The sequence below is a fragment of the Momordica charantia genome (genome assembly GCF_013281855.1).
Source record: "Momordica charantia cultivar OHB3-1 chromosome 10 unlocalized genomic scaffold, Mcharantia_2.0 BLBB01000010.1, whole genome shotgun sequence".
Lineage (NCBI taxonomy): Eukaryota > Viridiplantae > Streptophyta > Magnoliopsida > Cucurbitales > Cucurbitaceae > Momordica > Momordica charantia.
Window position 1 is genome coordinate 21,600,287 of NW_028275158.1, and position 16,014 is coordinate 21,616,300.

General features: G+C 29.4%; 2 protein-coding genes and 1 long non-coding RNA gene across 3 annotated transcripts; all 3 read left to right on the forward strand.

The window, feature by feature from the left end:
• The first annotated feature begins 1,539 nt into the window (after positions 1 to 1,539).
• LOC111014775 (protein neprosin-like) lies at positions 1,540 to 4,273 on the forward strand. Its single transcript, XM_022289595.2, has 6 exons — positions 1,540 to 1,698; positions 1,968 to 2,054; positions 2,760 to 2,921; positions 3,022 to 3,075; positions 3,362 to 3,508; positions 3,887 to 4,273. The coding sequence occupies exons 1-6, from the start codon at positions 1,540 to 1,542 to the stop codon at positions 4,271 to 4,273; spliced, it is 996 nt and encodes a 331-aa protein (XP_022145287.2).
• Positions 4,274 to 7,467: 3,194 nt separating this feature from the next.
• LOC111014870 (uncharacterized) lies at positions 7,468 to 8,558 on the forward strand. Its single transcript, XR_015788418.1, has 3 exons — positions 7,468 to 7,626; positions 7,833 to 7,951; positions 8,263 to 8,558. It is a non-coding gene; the product is annotated as an uncharacterized LOC111014870 (long non-coding RNA).
• A 3,497-nt stretch (positions 8,559 to 12,055) lies between these two features.
• On the forward strand, positions 12,056 to 14,836 carry LOC111014777 (protein neprosin-like). Its single transcript, XM_022289596.2, has 6 exons — positions 12,056 to 12,214; positions 12,510 to 12,596; positions 13,054 to 13,275; positions 13,375 to 13,536; positions 13,633 to 13,686; positions 14,443 to 14,836. Exons 1-6 carry the CDS (start codon positions 12,056 to 12,058, stop codon positions 14,830 to 14,832), a joined length of 1,074 nt encoding a protein of 357 aa, XP_022145288.1. The 3' UTR covers positions 14,833 to 14,836.
• Positions 14,837 to 16,014: the final 1,178 nt, after the last annotated feature.

Sequence of the window (16,014 nt, forward strand, 5' to 3'; positions counted from 1 at the left end):
ATTTCCATCCTTTGCTTTTTTTCCCCTCTTTAAATACTATTTTTCAATTTTGGTTCATTTTCATCCATGTATTTTTAAAATTTTCATTTTGATCGTTGTATTTATGGACAATGAATTTTGATGTGTTGGGGTTATCCGTCTTTATAGAAGCTTTAATTTTCATGTTTATCTTAATTGTCACAACAAAACGCTCCACAATACTCTTTTTAGATAGCACAACAATGGTCGCCTAACTTCTAAGCAATACAATAACACAAGAGCTACTTAAGGATACATAACGGAAGTCGACGATGCTCTACGTACCAAATTCTCTTTTCTTTCTCATTTGTTGAACAACACTGCCGCCACCTTTTAATTTTTCTCGTGCAGATTTTAATCTCACCAACAAGACCTAAAAAACTTTACATGAATATGAATGGTGGCAGACATTGGAGAATATTAAGAACAATTAAAGTCAAAGCGAGCATAACTTCATGCTAATTGGTAGATATCTCCAACCATGAGTTTGTGAGTTCGATCCCCCTCCCAAAAATGTACTATTTAGGAGCAATTAAAAAAAAGTTTGGGCTTCTTCTACTTTATTTTAGGCCCATTTGTGGTTTTGGCTCTACGTTATCTCAACAATTCTAATTTAGTTCTTTCCATACCTTTTTAAACCCTTCATTTGGAGAAGAAAATTTAAATTTTAGACTAAAGTTTTAGTCCAATTCATACTGGTCAATTGAAGGGTTGTTAGTAAAATTTTTCATATGTTGGTAGTTTTTCTTCAATATGTATCATTTAAATCCTTTTTATGCAATACATATATTTATATATTTAAAAACAACTTCATATATTAATCAAAATTTTAGCTATTTTGAGGCTCTAGAGAATGATTTATAGTATATAAGGAAGGACAATTATGTTCATTGTACGAGCCTTTTGAGGTGAAACCAAAAGTAAAGTTATACGAGATGGAATTGCAATTTTCACACTTCACCTCGTAGCATATCTTTTTAACTCTCTAACTTTTAAACAATCGAAAAAAAAACTCATTTTCGCATATATATAATTTTAAGAATACTCATAAAAAGACGACATGCATTAATAAGAGATTTTTAACAACACCTACCAAATGGATTATAAACCTTTGTTAGCTTTTAATCATGATGGTACGATATTAATATTCATGGAATTCAAATCATGATAGTACGATATTAATATTCATGAAATTACATCTCAAAATCAATTGGCAATGATAAGAGCAGTCCACTTATACAATAAACTTTTGTTAGGTCAATTATTTTTTCAACGTGGGATTCTTAACAATAGGTTTAGATGCTTAAAATTATAACGTACACATTAAAATAACTACTTTAATTGTCATTTTCTAATAAGGGAACGGTTTCATATTGATAGGCACAAATTTATTTTCTTTCTAAATTAAGGGAAAATAATAGGTCAAGGACGAATTGGTTTCCAATGATTTCATTTTGAAGTATAAATATATTGATATGAATCGATTTTATTGAAGAAGCAAATTCAGTTGTATTTGGAAGAATGGCTTCCAAAGCAATAATGTGGTTGATGATAGTATTGTTACTCCACTTAAACTGCAAAGGCAGCTTGGCTTTTGATTCAAACCTCTCAATGGAAGAAGAATTGGAATTCGAAATGCAACTCAAACTTCTCAACAAGCCATCCATTACAACGTTTCAGGTTTTTTTTTTTTAAACCAAAATTCCAATGAGCAAACTATAACGAGATTGATTTTTACATAATTGTATATTATAACTATTGATTTGATATGTGTCTCAACTCTTGAACTGTCTTTTGGGATTGTTGGTATTTGGTTTTCAAAAGTATAAAACTCATTCCAATGAAAAAATTTATGAACTTGATTTGGATGATTGTTTTAATTACATAAAATTGCATTAAATGTAGGACAAATTAGACAATATGTTTACTCTCTAACCTTCTGTGGTTAGACCGAAGAGGGAGATATCATTGATTGTGTCGACATCAATAAACAACCGGCACTCGATCATCCTTTACTAAAAAATCACAAAGTTCAGGTATTTATATCTTTATTTTACGCCTCTCTTTTTTTTTAAAACTCTCTCTTTTTTTTAAACTCTTATAAAGTTTTGATCATATTTTTTTTTCTTTTTCTAGTGATTTACTCTCTGTAAGTGACGTTTAAAAGGAAGATGGTAAGTCTAGGGATTTGTTGTTTTGATGGATGCTTTTGTTAAGGAAATACAAAATATATACCTACAATGGAAAAAAAAAAGAATGAATGGAAAGTATTGTTCAAATATGCCAGTTAGAAAAATAGTTATGGATGAATTGGGTCGTCAGAGAACATCTTCTCAAAATACAAAAATTATAAATGTATTTTCTTTTTTTGCGCATATATAATATTCTTTTCCTTTCATTATTTTTCTTATTTTTACATGTAATAGACTCGACGAATACCTATCCATTTGGCTTCTCAAATGATTCATCTTCATCAAAAGATAACTCACTCATAAATAACAAGAGAGCTTGTCCAGATGGATATGTTCCTATCCGAAGAACATTAAAGAAAGATTTGATTAGAATGAGATCTCTATCATCAAAGCAACCAACCGATGTCAAAACAAGTATAAATGGTGGAGTCAACTTCCGATACAATCAAAATGTAAGCCTCTCTGCCCGAGTCAATTAAAATATATATATATATCTTTCTAAGTTACTAATGTGATTTCTATTATATGTATTTTTCTGTGTCGAATTAGGTGGCTTCTGTTGCTATGAAGAGAGGTAAGAAATATTATGGAGATGCTAGAAGTGTGTCGGTATACAATTTGAGTGTGGCTCAAGATCAATCTTCTTCTTCTAACATATGGATAATTGGTGGACCTCCTGAAGCTCCCAATGTAATACTGACCGGCTGGCAGGTAAAATAAAATCATTTTATTACTCCTATGATGGATGTCTAGATGATAATTTTGTCAAGCTTGACTTATTTATTTATTTTTATATTGTTTGGTTTATTAGGTAAATCCAATGATCAACGGTGATAGTCGCACTAGAATGTTTGTGTATTGGACGGTAAGGAACTGCCATTCTTCCCCTTTAATTTTTATGATTTTTCTTTGATTATTTGCGTTATAAATTTATGATCCAAAATTATAGGCCGAATTTGGAAGTCCACAATACAACTTTAAAAGTGAGATATTATGCGAATTATTCTCCTCTATATGTATGTAGTGTTTTCTTGTTGAGGACTTTTAATGTAAATTTGTTTTTCTAATAGAATTATTTTACTTATTTTTGTAATTTTTACATTTCAATTTCAACTATTTACTTGATCTTATTGATCTTAAAATTTCAACAGGCTGATGGAGGTATTCACACCGGATACTACAACATGTTTTGTCGATGTTTTATACAAACAAATCCAAGTACTCCTCCTAATATCCCCCTTTACCCATCGTCTACCTATCAAGGGAAACAATATGACTATACATTTACGGTTTTTCAGGTAACAAAATTGTCCTCGCTCATATATGACATATTTAATATCTAAATATAAATCATGCTTTTTAGAATCCAAAAAAAGACCAGTAGGTGGGCTACCAAGTCCAGTGCCTTGATCTAAGCATATTTTTACAATTTTATGATATATATTGTCCACTCTAAGCCTAAAATCACAATTTTTTTTTGTTTCGTGTCTCCACCAAATGATCTCATACTAATCAGATTGATATTCTTGTTCTCACACGTGTATCATGGATCTTCCCAGATTCTAACCACCGTGAGACGATGATGTACAAACAACATTCAATTAAAGATCGACGTCTTTGATATCCATGATACTAATTCTCTTCTTCATGATATGTTATGTGTGAAATTATTTTAGGATCGACCAACGGGGGATTGGTGGCTTGCAGTGAGTGATAGCCAAACAACAATAGGGTATTGGCCAAAGGAACTGTTTGGACATCTGAATGATGGGGCCGAGCAAGTGGCATGGGGAGGCATTGCAAAGCCTTCACCAAATGGAATGAGCCCTCCATTGGGCAATGGCCACAAGCCAAATTATGGTAAGCACGACGACGCTTGCTATTTCAGAACGTTGAACTACATAAATGAAAACAACGAAAGCGAAGTTTCTGCTATTGAGAATACAGCGAGTTATGTAAGTAACAATAATTGTTATGCTTTGAACAATAGTGAGAGATGTGGGGGGCAGTTTTATTATTGCATCACTTTTGGAGGACCCGGTGGAAATAATTGTACTGCCTAATTATTAATTATAATTAGTTGCAGATATGTCAAAACGAGCCTAGCTTAGCGATAATTAACAAATACTCGAATATATATATATATATATAGCTACAGATGTTGAAGCTTAATTAGCTTTTGGCTTTATGCTATGTATGCGATTGAAGGAATAATTTGAAGGTGTGTTAATCCAAATCTACTACTGAATTTTCATATTTATTTTTGTTCCATCTCTCACCTTTTAAATGTTGAATAATATATTTTCTTTTACCCTAAACTCTCCGTAAGTTGTTTCAATTTTTAAAATTTTTTACAAGTTTTAGACAAGTGTTGAACTTTTAAAAATTTTTAAAAATATATTCTTTCAACTATTTATATCAAAAACAAAATAACTTTTACCAAATATTTAAAATTTTATTATATTTTTATGAATGGTGATCTTTTTTTCAAAAAAAAAAAAAGAAAAGAAATTTATTATATTGTTTCTACATTTAGGCGGATAATTCAATATAAGTTTATTTTGAACAAACTATCAAATTATGTATATATAAAATTATAATTTTTAGTATTGTGTAGAAGAAATTTTAATATTTATATTAAACAAACTAATGATTTATTATGCTTTTAGTTTTACATATCGATATTACTTAATTTGAATGTTTATAATAAATAAGGATTAGTACACTGATAACCTATTTAAGAATCGTAATTACATAAAATATTGAAATGTATTAAATTTACACTTTTGTCCTGAAACAACACTAATAAAGATGGTACCCATCACATACAAATTACTATAGGATCTACCTCAATATTAAATAACTTTTTAAATCTAGAAAAGGTAAATTGGGAGATTACAATTTAAAACATTGTGCTTAATTATACTTTCCAAAATAAAATAAAAAATCTCAAAACCTCAAAAATCCATCCATTTTTGAAATCCCTTTCTTCTTCCTCCGACCATCCGTTTTTCTTTTCTTCCTCCGGCCGTCCGGTTTTCTTCCTTCGATTGTCCATTCTTCTTCTCTGACCGTTCGTCTATGTCTGCCTTCCTCTCCGGCCGGCTCTGTTTTTCTCTGTCGCCCGTCTCTATTTATCCTGTTTGAAAGAAGATTTTTGTCCTTCCTTCTTCTCCGGTCGTTTCTACCTGCATTCGTCTCCGGCTGACATCTCCGGCTACCTTCATCTCCGGCCGCCTCCGTTTTTCTCCGTCGTCACAGCAGTTCGTCTCCGTTTATCCCGATTGAAAGGTTTGCATTCCAACAGTTGTTTTCGATTTTTGATTTCATGTGAACTATTTTGTATGTATGAGGATATATATTATAGTAAGTTTGATTATGATATATCATATAACTCAACTTGTATATATGCTGATATGCGAATATATTATAGTGATTTTGAATTTATATATGCGGATATATAGGTGGATATATACTGTGATTTTGAATATATTTTTTGAATATTGGGATATTTGTTTATTGAGACCTCAAAAGATGTTTTTGTGATTTTTAATTGTCCTTAAAGATTGAGCAACAGAGTGAATTAAGGGAAAATCAATCTTTTTGAAGGAGTAAAGTAAGGTTTTGAATGAGTGAATTAAGGGAAACCTTTTATATTTAAAAAAAACAAATACCTATAATAAATGTAAAAGGGTAAAATCGGAATTAAAATAAAATCCTACCGACAGAAATCTAAAAATTTTTGGCTCATCGATCCGAATCCCACTTTTGGATCAATTGTTCGTTTGAGCGTTTTGGACTCTGATAAACCATTGTATGATCCCTTTTCTTTTCAATGTGGGATCCTCGTCAACAACCACTACGTCATCCACAAAGGACAATTACTTTGCTTTATGGCTTAAGGTTTAAGGTCTAGGGTTTACGATTCAAGATGTAGGAGTTTTATTTCTTATTAAAAAGATAAGTTTTCTTCGAGTGAGTCTAGGATTTAAGGTCTACCAATTTTTTTTTCTTTTTATAAAGGAGAAATTATATCTAGTGGGTCTATGATTTAGGGTTTATTTCTTTATTAAACATGGTTGTGGGTCTAGAGTTTAGGATTTGGGATTTTATTTCTTTATTAAAATAAGAAATTGTACGGATGGATTATTTGATGAACAAATCAAGATGCATAAATCTCTGCATTTGCTTCAAATGATTTTTTTTCCTTTTGCAAGCAAAGCTAATAATAAAATAGCTAACAAAAGTTCATTAGTTTTGAGTTTTAATGAGTCTATTTCAACTTCATTTATTTGTTATATTTAGTTTCAAATATGTAATTTAATTGATTTATTGTATCATCATATTTATTTGTTATATTTGTTATATTTTTATTATCAACACCTTAAAGGATGTATTAAGTATTATTATTACTATAAAACAAAAATATTGAGTGTAAACATAAATCAACTTGTATAATGGTCCCATTCGGTTGCATCTAATTAGCCACTAATTGGGTTCTTCCGTAAGTTAGAATCAAATATCATGTGATGATGTTGGTGCAATAATATCCCTTTTTTACTTCTTTTAAATGGTTTTTTTTTTTTGAAATAAAAGAGAAAAAAAAAAGGGGGTTTGTTTTGGTTGTTTTAAGTTGGAAAACAAGTGGCTGGAGGGGAGATTGGGTTTTGTTAAATTCCTTCTTTTGGAAATTAAATTGACTGATTATGGTCTGAAACCAAGGAAACTATATTGGAAATGCTTTTACTACTAATTAAATGTATTTTAATTGATTAAAAAAAAGGTATTTTAATCGAAGGAAGGGTTTTGAATTTGTCACGGTACTCTAAATCTAATATCTTTTGTGATTATGATATTGCTACTATTTCTTTCGATTGGACTGTTTGTTTAACGTTCTCCTATGTTTCTCACATATCTTTTGAGATCGAACAATCAACCTTAACGATGGTAATAGATATCTTTATCTATTTGAGTTAGATTTCGAATTGACAAGCAAATTTTTATTTATAATGCATATGTATCTATCTTTTCAAAATGAATTTTTTTTTTGAGATTTTCTTGATCAGAGATATTTTCCTAAACCCTAATTGATTTGGAAATAAGAAACCTGAGGGAAAATTATATTGGAAAATGAAAACAATGAACTACTCACTATACTTAAATGGAAGAATCGGTTGAATTTTAACTTGTTTAAGCAAACAAGTTTACTTACCACACATCTCTTTAATTGCTTATTCCTTTCAATTATTTCTACCCAAACAAAATTTAAAAGCAAAATGAAAATGAAAGACAATTAATATTATGATCTCGAGTATTATAAATCACAAGTCTCTCTCTTTCTTTCTTGTTCTCTCTCTCTCTCGTCTCTAGCTATGTCGTCACATGTTGGTGGAGCCAAGACTAAGACAACAAGCTGGTACTTCTCATGAATCTCTCTCCTGTTTTTTTTCAAAATCGATTTTGTCGTGTGACCGACGCTGTGGATCCCTGTAACCACAACTCGGTTTCGGGACGTGCAGAGCTCGACCCAAACCTAAGCCGAGCAATAACACTGCAAGCAATTACACTATCTCTCTTTTTTTTTTTTTTTTTTAATGTCCTAATACCCTCTCCAAAATGTAGGTGGGTGCTGCCCAAAATATCACTAACTACAATGTTGTTGGTGATTAGTATCACATTTGGGATCATCAACATCATCACAGCCATGGAAGGCAGTCCTATTTCCTCCATCCAACCTGAAGGTACCAAGTTTTAATTATTTTCACAATGTGTTTCTTATTATTTTTTCCAATAATTATATCATGGTCGGTAAGTTATTAGATATCCAATATATGAATTAAATTTATCCAATCCATCAGCTTAAGTTTTTAGGTTAAGTGGTGATTTACAACGACGCAGCGGTTTGAACGCAAGACCTTCCACTTTAGATACCATAATAAAGATGAATAAACTATCAACTAGGTTGAGTTGGTGGATGGAGTAAATTTAATTTATATATTGGATATCTAATACAATAATAATTAATGAATATTATTGTTGTATCATATCGCAGGAGGAGTACCAGAACTGACTTCAGTCGGAGGTATTCCAAAAATAGTGTATATGATGCCCTTTTCGCATCAATAATTGTGGCTATATGTTTTTTTATATGGTTGTTTTTTAAGATTGTACAGCTAAGGAAGGATTCTAGGCATCACATTGTGGATGCAAACAATAATCCATAAAATAAAATAGTCCTTCATATGAAGCAGTAATTAGGAAGAACTTAAATTTCCTTCCTTTATCCTCCAATTTGTTATAAAGTACTAAATTGTTGAGATAATAATATATTTCTTTAAACTTTATTAATCGTTGTCTTATTACATTTTAATGTGAAACTTTTCTATTTGTGAATATATTAGAAAATATTAAACCAGCCAATCTTAGAAAATATTTCTACGTATGGAGGTTCTTATTCTATGTAACTTGTTTTTTTATGAAATATTTAGATTTTTAAATTGATTATTTTTTAAATTTGTACTTTTTATTTATGATAAATGGGAATGGAATGATTTAGAGATAACGTGTGATGAAATTTTATTATTCAGCATTTTTTAGCGAGATTTTTGTTATTTCCAATGTTGTTTCCTCGCGTGCATTTTAGAGACCGTCGTCAAAAATAAAATTTGTGGTAGTATGTTACATGATTTTAAATATTCATTGACACGTCGACATTTCCATCGATATATCCATATTTTCATAGATTCGATATCGATATGAGGGATAAATCACATTTCCATCATAGTAAAAATAAATTAGCAAAATATGAAAATATCAAGAAAATGTAACTAATATATACATAATATTAAGACTAATTATTTTTAACTCATTTAGAAATAGAAAATTATTTATTTGCTTATTTAAATATTTTTTACGATTTTTTTATTTTTTCTAACTTTTACATAAAATCCATTGATATTTCCATGAAATTGATACCTCGACATTTTCATCCACATCAACATTTAAAACCTTGGTGTGTTATAGTGCGCGTATTGAAGTCACTCCATTTGTAACTTTAAAAACAATAACGATTTCATTAGCCAAATTGAGCATGGATCAAGTGGTTAAGGCACTTATCTCTAACTAAAAGGTCATGCATTCAAACCTCCAACCTCACATGATATTTTTGAGTTATGAATCGGGAATAGAACCAATGGGCGATGCTTGAGAGCAATTTAGAATTCGTTATTATATTGTTTGTTCTAGTTTTTGTTGTTTTTTATGTTGAAACGGTTTTAGAAGCTTTAATTTTCGTGCTTATCCTATTTGTCGGTTTAGTTTATACATGACGAAAATGAGCATTGGAATGGTCTTAGTTTTTGTACTAAAGAAAATAATGATTCCATTATTTTTTTAAAAAACAAAAAAACAAAGAAAAAACTTGGTAACCTATGAGTTGACAATATAAAAAATAAATAAATTAAACACTTTAGCAAATAATAGTTATCTTTAAAAAATATATTTACAATATTTCTGTGAAGACATCAGTTTACAAATAATTTAAAAAATAAAAAAAATAGAAATCTATATAAAGAATGGCCCAATTTAATTTTTTAAATAATTAATATATAATGTATTAACTACTTTACTAAATTATGAACAAAAAAATTAAATACTTTTTAAAAGCTAACTATTTATACTAGAAAATAATAATTTCTCAATAAAATCTCTCTCTCTATATACTTTTTATGTTTTTAAATTCTAAAAAAAAATTAAAATTAATTACTAAATCAGTACTTTTCCCTTGCAAAAATTCTCGTCCCTCCAAATAAGGATTCTTCGACCTAGATCTTGATTTTCATAATCGAAGAACATAGGGTGAAGACGAGGTCTAAGAATTTCTGCAAGGACAAGAATGGGAAGGAAATCCAACTCTTGCCTTACCTTATTGTGATCCTTACTCTACATTGATTTTTCTTTCTAGCATATCTCTTCAATTACCTAACCTAAAACAAATCGAAAAATAAAATAGTTATCAAAGATATTTGATTTTCTATTATTTAAAATCAATAAACGACGGTTATCAAACATATATAATTTTTGTTTTTCATTTTAAATTGAAAGTCTTTAGAAAAATGTTTCTTGATAGATGCTGTTTTATTTTATTTTTTTTGAAATAAATGGACATAGACCTTCCTAAAGAGTATATATATTTATAACATTTGATCCAATATACCTCAAAAATGTTTAAGTGAGTGGACTAATTCTTTAAGGCCACCCTAATTGATTTTCGCCACATACATATCATTTTAGAATACTCATAAAAACAAGAAATGCATTAATGAGAGATAGGGTGGGAGTAGACACCGTATTTGCTCCAACTCATTTTTATTATTTTTATTTATTCATTTATTCAATTATTATTATTATTTTATTTTACTTGAAAGTTGAAGAACAAAAAAATATATTTTTTACTTTTTAAATTAAAAAAACTGTATTTTCATTTAATTAAATTAAAAATTTTGAAAATATATTCTTTCAACTATTTATATCAAAAACAAATCATGTTTACCAAATATTTCTTATTTTATTATATCTTTTCTACGTTAATTCAATGTAAGTTTATTTTGAACAAACTATCAAATTTATGTATATATAAAATCATAATTTTTAATATTTATATTAAACAAACTAATGATTTATTATACTTTTAGTTTTACATATTACTTAATTTTAATGTTTATAATAAATACATCTAAAATAATTTTTCGGGATAAAACTTTTATCCCTAAACTCTCCATAGGTTGTTTCAATTTTTACCAAACTTTTAATTTGTACAATCTAAACCCTAAACTTTATATAAGTATTGCAATTTTACTCTTTATTTCATATGTTTGCTAATTTACCTATTAATTTAAACAAATAAAAAGTTAGAAACTTTAAAAAGAAATACTTTTTTTAGTACAACATGTGGGTTGAGGATCAAACTCATAACCTCTCGATTAGATATATATCAATTATCATTGAACTATGCTTTCTTTAGCCTTTAAAAAACGATACTAATTTCACAAAAATCACACTTTTCTTCAATTAAATTGGATTAATGTACAAAATTGAAACTTACAAAATTCAATACAAACAAAACCTGCTTTAATATGGCTTTTATCTGAGTTGTATCAGTTTCCTACGGAATATGTCTTTTATTAATTATGTGACACGTATGATAATATTTTTTCTAACAAGTTTTCTAATGAAAATCTATCAAGTCAAAATCGCAATACTTTTTAAAGTCTAAGATGACGACCCAACAAATTTATTCAAATTTAAGATGAAATTTGATGAAATTGAAAGTTTTGGTAAAAATTGATAGACAAGTGCAGAGTTAAATTCTATATGTTTGCATCCAGTGTATGTAAATTTGTAACCCGACATCAAATTCTAGATCGGCCGTTACTGCCTATTATATTTATACGTAGTTGTATGCGGCATTAAATCCTGGATCCGCCGTGGGTTGGAATTTTTTTCGCAAACAGAAACTACTTATTTGTAATCAAAATTTTATTTTATTTTTTTTGTTCTTTGACTTTATGTTCATGTGATATCAAGCTATATCCCACCTACCAAATGGGTTTAGGTGATTAATTAAAATTCTAATATACACATCAGTCGTAATAACATTACTTTAGCTGTCATTTCCTTATAAGGGAACTGTTCCATATTGATAAGCACAAATTTATTTTATTTTTAAATGAAGGGAAAATAATAGGTCTAAGGACGAATTGGTTCCAATCATTTCATTTTGATATATAAATATATTGATATGAATTGATTTTATTGAAGAAGCAAATTCAGTTGTATTTGGAAGAATGGCTTCCAAAGCAATAATGTGGTTGATGATAGTATTGTTACTTCACTTAAATTGCAAAGGCAGCTTGGCTTTTGACTCAAACCTCTCGAGGGAAGAAGAACTGGAACTCGAAATGCAACTCAAACTTCTCAACAGGCCATTCATTACAACGTTTCAGGTTTTTTTTTTTTAAGCCAAAATGCCAATGAGTAAACTATAACGGGAATGATTTTACATAGTTGTATATTTATTTGATATGATATGTGTCGTAACGCATACCTATTGAACCATATTTCGATTGGCTAGTATTTGATGTTTAAAATTGTAAAACTCATTCGAATGAGACAATGAACTTCATTTGGATGATTGTTTTACTTGCATAAAATTGCATTAAATCCCGTTGATTTTAATTTGGTTGAATCATCCTTCATGGATTGGACAATTTCTTTACTCTCTGATTTTTCGTTGTTTAGACGGAAGAGGGAGATATCATTGATTGTGTGGACATCAATAAACAACCGGCACTAGATCATCCTTCACTAAAAAGTCACAAAATTCAGGTATTTATATCTTTATTTTACACACTTTTTTTTATTCTAACTCTTGTAAAATTTTGATCACATTTTTTCCTTTTTTCTTTAAGTGATTTAGTCTCTATCCTTCTATCCTTCGATCATATATGTAAGTGATGTTTAAAAAGGTAGATGGTAAATCTAGGGATTTGTTAGTTTGATGGATGCTTTCGATGTGTTAAGGAAATACAAAATATAAAAATAAATAAATAAAAAGGATCGGAAGTATTATTTCTACTATGTTAGAACAATACTTATGGATAAATTGGGTGGTGAGAACATCTTCTTAATGCAAGGGGGTTTAATTGTTACATTAATCATTAAAAAGAAGTTCAAATTGTTAAAGAGTACATAAGAATACAAAAATTATAAATGTGTTTTCTTTTTTATGCATATATAATCTTCTACCTTTGTTTTTTCTTTTCATTTTTGTTGCATGTAATAGACTCGACCGAGTACATATCCCTTTGGCTTGTCAAAAGATTCGTCTTCATCAAGAGATAAATCATTCATAAACAACAACAATAGAGCTTGTCCAGCTGGATATGTTCCTATCCGAAGAACAATAAAGAAAGATTTGATTAGAATAAGATCTCTATCATCAAAGGAACCAACCGGTATCAAAACAAGTATAAAAGGTGGAGTGGACTTCCCATACAATCAAGATGTAAGCATCTCTCTTGCCGAGTCAATTAAAATTAAAACATATATCTTTCTAAGTTACTAATATGATTCATGTTATATTTATTTTTCTTTGTCGAATAAGGTGGTTTCTGTTGCTATGAAGAAAGGCATTAAATATTATGGAGCTAGTGGTAGTGTGTCAGTATACAATTTGAGTGTGGCTCAAGATCAATCTTCTTCTTCTAACATATGGATAATTGGTGGACCTCCCCAAGCTCCTAATGTAATACTAGCAGGCTGGCAGGTAAAATAAAATCATTTTATTACTCCTTAGATATTTAAGTGATAATTTTGTCCGGCTTGACTTATTTATTTATTTTTATATTATTTGATTTCTTAGGTGAATCCAATGATCAATGGTGATAGTCTTACTAGAATGTTTGTGTATTGGACGGTAAGGAACTACCATTCTTGCCCTTTAATTTTTATGATTTTTCTTTGCATTATTTGTGTGATAAATTTATGATCCAAAATTACTGGTTGAACTTGAAAGTCCACAATAGGACTTTTAAGTGAGATATTATGCACTTTTTTAATCCCAGTGAATTATTCTCCTCTATAGTGTTTTGTTGTGGAGGACTTTTAATGTAAATTTTATGTTTTCGTAATAGAATTCTTTTACTTATTTTTGAGATTTTACTATTGAATTTCAACTATTTATTAAATTTTAACAGGCTGATGGAGGTATTCATACGGGATGCTACAATATGTTCAGTCGAGGTTTTGTACAAACAAATCCAAGTACTCCTCCTAATATCCCCATCCAACCATCATCAACCTATCATGGGAAACAATATGATTATCTATGGGAAACAATATGATTATCTATTTACTGTTTTTCAGGTAACAAAATTGTTACCACTCATACATGGCATATACATATAATATCTAAATTATATAAACTATGCCTTTTGGAATCCAAAACAAGACTAGTATGTGGACTAGTCCAGTGCCTTGATCTAAGCCTAAAATCCCAATATTTTATTTCATGTCTCTGCCAAACGATCGACCTCATACTAACCAACATGTTCTCGCTTGTGTATCATAGATCTTTCCCAAATTCTTCAACGAAATTCTCATTAAGATCGACTTTGATACCCGTGATACTAATTCTCTTCTTCATAATATGTTATGCGTGAAATTATTTTAGGATCGACCAACCGGGAATTGGTGGCTTGCAGTAGGTGAGAGCCATAAAACAATAGGGTATTGGCCAAAGGAACTGTTTGGACATCTGAACGACGGGACAGAGCAAGTGGCATGGGGAGGCATCGCAAAGCCTTCACCAAATGGAATGAGCCCTCCATTGGGGAATGGCCACAAGCCAAATTATAGTAAATACGACGATGCTTGCTATTTCAGATATATGAACTACGTTGATGAAAACAACAAAGGCCAATTTCCAGCCAATGAGAACACAGCGAATTATTTAAGTAACAACTCTTGCTATGCTTTGGATAACAGAGAGACGTGTGGAGGAGAGTTTTTTTATTATTGCATCACTTTTGGAGGACCTGGTGGAAATAATTGCAGTCCCTAATTACCTAATTAGCTACAGATAATGTTGAAGCTTAGCTTTTGGCTTTATGCTATGTATGGGATTGAAGGAATAATTTGAAGGTGTGTTAATCCAAATGTACTGTCCTTTGGTTTTAAATTCTACTTCAAACTTATGAATTTTCATATTTATTTTTGTTCATCTCTCAACTTTTAAATGTCGTATATATTTTCTTCTTGAGAGGGACCCTTGGATTTAGTGGTGTCTTTCTATTTTGGTTTCGCTTTATTTGTATTTATCAATATTCGTGGGTTCCATCTAAAAATTAATTGGCAATGAAAGGAGTTGTCCATGTCTAGTACAAACCTTTATTAGGTTCCTTTTATTTTCAATGTGAGATCCTTAACATGTCCGTTCAAGATCGTGGCTCTTTTGGCTCATCGATCTTGATCGGATCCCATTTTTGGATCAAATGCTCATTTGAACGTTTTGGACTCTGATACCATTTTAAGGATGAATAAAACATCATTCAACTCAAATCTTAAGCTGATGGATTGGATAAATTTAATTTATTTATGAGTATCTTAATAGTATTATTTGTACAAATAGGAAATTTATAAATGATGCGGACAGGAAAAGGTGTTCCCTTTTCTGCTTTTAAAATTTTAATAAATAAAATAGACATTTTGAAAGTTTGATACAAAAGTGAAATAAACTTGAACGTGGAAGAAAAAAATATATTTTGTACTTTTTAAATAATAAAAAAACTATATTTTTCGTTTAATTAAATTAGAAATTTTTAAAAATATATTTTGTCAACTATTTATATGAAACACAAATATTTAAAATTTTACTATATCTTTTCTACATTTAGGACAATATAAGTTATTATGAACAAATAAAATTATAATTTTTAGTATTGTGTAGAAGAAATTTTAATATTTATATTAAACAAACTAATGATTTATTACTTTTAGTTTTACATATTACTTAATTTGAATGTTTATAATAAATACATCTAAAATAATTGTTGAGGATAAATCATCTTTTATCCATAAACTATCTGTAAGTTGTTTCAATTTTTACCAAGCTTTTAATTTCTATAATTTAAACCCTAAACGTTAGACAAGTGTTGCCATTAAAATACTAATTTAACAAAAATCACATTTTTCTTTCGATTAATGTACAAAGTTGAAACTTACAAAATTCAATAACAAAAAAACC

What these genes read in the sequence shown, in the direction of transcription:
- LOC111014777 (XM_022289596.2), top strand. Translation starts at nt 12,056, where the DNA reads ATGGCTTCCAAAGCAATAATGTGGTTGATGATAGTATTGTTACTTCAC. An exon ending in TAATACTAGCAGGCTGGCAG is followed by an intron (nt 13,537 to 13,632) that starts GTAAAATAAAAT and finishes TTGATTTCTTAG; the next exon opens with GTGAATCCAATGATCAATGG. An exon ending in GAATGTTTGTGTATTGGACG is followed by an intron (nt 13,687 to 14,442) that starts GTAAGGAACTAC and finishes AAATTATTTTAG; the next exon opens with GATCGACCAACCGGGAATTG.
- LOC111014775 (XM_022289595.2), top strand. Translation starts at nt 1,540, where the DNA reads ATGGCTTCCAAAGCAATAATGTGGTTGATGATAGTATTGTTACTCCAC. An exon ending in CATCCATTACAACGTTTCAG is followed by an intron (nt 1,699 to 1,967) that starts GTTTTTTTTTTT and finishes TTCTGTGGTTAG; the next exon opens with ACCGAAGAGGGAGATATCAT. An exon ending in TAATACTGACCGGCTGGCAG is followed by an intron (nt 2,922 to 3,021) that starts GTAAAATAAAAT and finishes TTGGTTTATTAG; the next exon opens with GTAAATCCAATGATCAACGG.